At 39.5% G+C, this 5,502-nt stretch overlaps 1 protein-coding gene across 1 annotated transcript; it reads right to left on the bottom strand.

The window, feature by feature from the left end:
• Positions 1 to 889: 889 nt before the first annotated feature.
• Positions 890 to 5,023, bottom strand: DMRTA2 (DMRT like family A2). The gene is made up of 2 exons (XM_075832132.1): positions 3,878 to 5,023; positions 890 to 2,295 (listed from the first exon to the last, which is right to left on the bottom strand). Exons 1-2 carry the CDS (start codon positions 4,311 to 4,313, stop codon positions 1,418 to 1,420), a joined length of 1,314 nt encoding a protein of 437 aa, XP_075688247.1. The 5' UTR covers positions 4,314 to 5,023; the 3' UTR covers positions 890 to 1,417.
• Positions 5,024 to 5,502: the final 479 nt, after the last annotated feature.

A 5,502-nucleotide genomic window follows, 5' to 3' on the forward strand; every position in this document is an offset into this window, starting at 1 on the left:
TACTTTCAGTGTTTAACTTTGTTTTTCACATTTTTTTCCTTTTTAAAAAGAAAGGATTTTTTTAAGTGATATAAACTAATGCATCAGTCAGATGCTTTTTTTTGGGGGGGAGTAAAATTTTATTTTTTTTATTGGGTTTTTTTTTTAGGATTTTTGGGTCCTGAACTACATAATAAAAAAATATGAAAAACATTATATCATTTTACACATCAGTTGTCCAATCAGTCTTAATCAGTTGCCAAAAAAACCACAAGCAGACACTTTCACAACAAAAAAACACAAGCGTGAAAGGCCAAAATGTATGATATTTATAGACAAGTCAGTTTTTGGGGGATTTGTTTTTGGGTTTTTTTTACAAAAAAATAAATACAGCAATGTGGGCAGATTTTTTCTTTTTCCTCCGAAAACTGTTCCTGATTGAACTGATATAAAGTCATCCAATACTGATGTGTTTTTGCACTAGTGTGCATTTCATAGAAATGCAAGGATTCTGTCAAAGAATATGTTCAAAAAGACATATAAAAATAAAACGTAAAGTCAAACAGTGCACTAGTGTGAACACAGCCAAATTCTGCTAGATCTATATATGATATATAATATATTGTATTTATATATATTATATTTATACATTTAATAGACATATATACATAAACATATATATTATATGTCTAAATGTAGTGTGTGTATGTATATATATATGTATATCAGATGATGTTTAAAATGTGATTTCTGATATCTACAATTAATAATATTTATATTAATAACATTTATATTGTTATTATTATTGTAATATTGTTGCTGATAATATTACATGACATTTCTGCTCTGCTTTCATGTGTTTGTTACAAGCTGTAAACACTGGGAAAACGTTTTAGAAAATACCATTTATTACTAATGCTCACTGATGAATCTCACACATAGATGTTATTGATTTCTAAACAATTAAACCAACAGCAATACTTTAAAATTGACCAAAAAGAAGTTGATTGGACGCCACGTTCTCACCATATCTACAATTCTGAACACAAAAGATACTCAGTCCTCTTGTCCTTTGTAACCTGCAAGTCACCGACTTCACCCACAACGTCAAGAATAACTTAGAACCCCCAACATTAGATTTCATCGGTCTGTGTATATTATACATTGTAACGTCACAATGCTGCTTAGTGTGACAAGCCAAGAAAATGACAATGAGTTAATCAAGGGGGGGAAAAGTGCATCTTAAGAAAAGTTTACAATGTCTCTGCTGCGGCCCAAAAAATCTCCACATGGATTATATCCTGAATTTGGCTGGTGGAACTAAAAACTATGCATTGCGCATTGTGGACCCTGGTTCCTTAGTGATTCCTCAGTCCTGGGTTTTGTCCTCCACAGTCTTACTATCTAGGGTCCTCAGACACTTCCAGAAGAGTATGCTTCATTGTTTCTCTGTAGCATTATTGACTACAGAACCGTAAAGCCCATTGGAGTAAACCTGGTCTTTGTGGACATTGGCCCTGTCCCTCATTAGGTCACTAAATGCATAGTCCATGGGTGGACGAAACCCTAGTGTCGGCATGAACCCAGCTGTGGAATATGGGGTCATAAAGGCAAGTCCCCTGCTGTGTGCAGAATATGCCAACCTCAAAGGGTTGAGCCCTAAATGTCCACCCAACTGGTAGGTGTTGGTCTCTGTTCCAAAATGGGCAGCATTAGGCTGCAGTGGAGAAAAGGCAGACCTGCTTCCTAGTGTCCCAATGGCGGGGGTGATGGCCCCAGCTATGAGGGGTCTATGTGTGGTGGACATTGATGGTTGGATACTTTGTAGGGCAGCCTCTCTAGACCAGGTCTCGTCACCCTTTTCCTGCCCTCTGTTGTTCAATATCTGCTCTATGGCTTGGACCACGTCCCCACCACATCCTTGAAGAACAAGCTCCAAAATACTCCTCTTCTGGGTGGGGAACACCCTGGTCAGGATATCTATGGGGGTCCTCTGCCTGGCTGAAGAAGAACTTGGGTCCTGCTCATCTTTCTCTGCATCAGATCCAGACTCAGACCCCAGTGGACTGATGGAGCTTGGGCTCTCCTCACCTTCCTTCATGACTTTGCACATGGGGGAACTGAGGAAGGATTCACCATCCCCGTTTTCAGAACCAGACCCTGGCCTCACATCTGGGGAGGAGGTACCTCGGGCACTTCCAGTCACTGATTCACTGTCCGGGGTCACTGGTTTTGCACCAGGGGTTAGTTGCTGGGGGGTCACAGACCTGGGAATGAGGTTCTTAGGGAACAGCTCAAACTTCTGGATCTTTGTTTCTGAAAGAAAAAAAAAGCAACATGTGAGGTTTGAGAGTCTCTTAATGCAATTACAAGTATTATTGCATGTTCAGACGTGGCAGAATTTTTCCGCTGCAAATGTTGGTGCAGATTTGGGGCAATTACGCAACGAATCTGCACCAACATTTGCATATTTGGCAGGTAATTCAGATGTTGCAGAAAACACAGCGGACTTGCCACAGATTTCAGTTTTTGCAACAGACGGTGCATGCTGCGGACTGAAAATTCCGCACCGCAGCCTATGGTCCGCAGCAGAATTTTCTGCAACGTCTGCATGAAGATAACTAAAAAGGTGTGGAAACCAATGGACAAACTGTCTGCAAAGGATTTCCACTGCGGACTGTCCGCAGCGGAATTCCACAGCAATTCCACCACGTCTGAATGTGCCTTAACAATGATGATGATGATGATGATGACTACTACACCTGTATTGATAAGTAAACGACTTAGGCAAAGGAAAGGAAAATCAAGGGCCACAAATGGACAAGCTGACAAAATGTAGGGGAGCTATAAGTCCCAGAGTTCTCTATAGTGCCCCATCAGAATGCAGAATGCAATGTCAACTATTTTAACAGACTACAGATAAAAACATATTTTATTTTTTATCCAATTGGGGTAACTATGCAGAATAGTATAGAATGAGATAGATAGACAGAGATAGATAGATAGATAGATAGATAGATAGATAGATAGATAGATAGATAGATAGATAGATAGATAGATAGATAGATAGATATTTCATAATTTAGATTATTTAATTCCACCTTTCCCATGTCACTGATTTACTCCCTGCTGATGGTTCTCCTCTCATTGCCTGGACAGTACAGTTAATTATTTGTTATTTTGGTTGTCTTTCCCTATAATAAATTCAAATAATTTTCACAGAATTTACCAGCCTCATTGTATCCATAGGAATGTATATAATCTGGATTATGGGATGTGGATTATCTAGGACATGTAGAAAATTCTAATAGGGTGTTTGGAAACATATATTGTTACTCGAAGTTTTGTTAAAAAAAATAATAGTATTTTATGTTGTAGGCAGAAAAATCAGAATTTAATAGGTTTTTGCATTTTAGGTGACTTTTTATATGAAATATAAAGTTATATTCTAAAATAACTTGAACACGATCATGTGAACGCATTCACATACAAGATATAAGCCAAAGTATCCTTAAATGTAGCAGAGCTGAATGTTTCTTTCCAGTATTCCTATATACAGATAGTACATGATTATAATAACTTGTGCTGAAATACAAACAGCACTGCTAAACCTCTATCTCAATTTATTGCTAATATTGTTGTCTAATTTACATTTGCTTCTATATTATTTTCATTCTGTATTACATAAGTTATTCACTTTCAGGACGCTACTAATTATTTTGCCATGGACTATTTCTATTAGTAATTTATTATCAGATCTATAAATTCCATTCATAAACTGTTATTTTGTATTATTGATAATTTTATTTTTTACTAGATACTATTGTTGACCTATTACTGAAAACTATTGGAAAATGTAATAAACTTAAATTGTCGCACATAGTAAATGAGATGTTACCTGAGCCACTTTCTTGACACATCGACCCGAACACCTCATAGGCTGGTCGGGGTGGAATGATGCCGTTGGCCGCGGCCAGTGCTAGCCCCTCCGCAGTCCCGTACAGCAACTGCAGCTCCCGCGCTTCGTTCTCCTCCTGCGCCTGTTGCCTGCGGAGCGCAACTTGTGCAGCCATGACTCTCTGGCGCTCCGCAATCAGCGTGCACTTGGCACACATACAGTCCTTCCAGCGACAGTAACGCTTGTGGCCCTTGAGCGCCGACACCACCCCATGATTCCGGCAGCGGGCGCACTTTGGGGTGCGGGGATATTTTTCTGTTGCGCGTAAAAGCAACTGGGGACCCCGCAGGAGGGTTCCGGCCATAGTGACTGGAATAGAGGTGGAGCTGGTGGTCTGGGGGACCTGAGATCCAGAAGGGGCCCCGCTTATCTCCATTCTAGGGGGTCCCTCAACACAACCTATCTGTATTAAGTACAGCGCGAATCAGTAATCTAACCCCACATCCACTTCTAGTGCTACAGATATCTATATCCTCGCACTTTATATTGGGTACAGCTGCACCCTTCAAATAGCAATCGACACCCACGTGGATTACCACTCCCCTATAGAAATATATATTATTAAAACTGAGAAAAATCCACCCTTTAAGCAGCAACTTCTGCACTGCTGCTCCTCTATTAATATCTCTACTCTGGGCAAATTGCACTATTGCACGCAAACCTTAAAGCTGTCATATGAGCCTGTAATAGACCATTATACAGCAGAACCCTATATACCTAACAATGTGCTCTATGTGATAGTCTGATCCCTTTACTACAACCTCAGAAGACCCCCAGATTCACCACAGTCTGCCACTGACAAGAAGCTCATACCTATCACATCTGCTGCCCTAAGGAAATCAGATAGTGAAGACCTAATGATCCAACTCACAGTCAAAACCTGTGTCCCAGCAGGCAGAACCCTGATATCTACCTGTCTATCTGTGTGTGATGATAAAGATGATGTTATCTGGGGAGAGTGATGGTCCCAGATCCCCACATGAATCCCCCTCCCAGGCTCCAGCTCTCAGCTTCCAGCTTAGTCCTTGCAGCACAAGCTATAACTAGTTTCAGTCAGTAAAAGACAAAGTTCCAGCTCCAGGCAACAGCTCCTGATCCTCAACTGTTCATCACTCATTAGACAAATGCTATGAACAATGTCTGGCTTCCTATTGGGCAAGGCAGTAGAGAAGCTCACTTCGGATTGGTCAATGACTTGTACTACTGTGTCAAGCTGATAACAGAGAAAGGAGGAGGAGGAAGAATGAGAGACACTTGTATAGATTCTGGTTTATGATCCTAAGGAGACCCCCTGCCTTATTCACAGCCAACTCCACACATACACATAGCAGCTACATTATTATTATTATTATTATTATTATTATTATTACTACTACACAAATATTCTAAATACATCACATCCCCATTACTGATACATCAATAGTACAATAGAATACTCTACATATTATAAAATAATTACAAGTCATTATAATAAATACTATGTTGCAACAGTCTTCAGGCGATTCATTATATTCTTATTTAATTGTAATGTAATTATAATGTATACTATTATAATGGTCGTTTTA

This window comes from Rhinoderma darwinii, chromosome 7 (genome assembly GCF_050947455.1).
Source record: "Rhinoderma darwinii isolate aRhiDar2 chromosome 7, aRhiDar2.hap1, whole genome shotgun sequence".
NCBI lineage: Eukaryota > Metazoa > Chordata > Amphibia > Anura > Rhinodermatidae > Rhinoderma > Rhinoderma darwinii.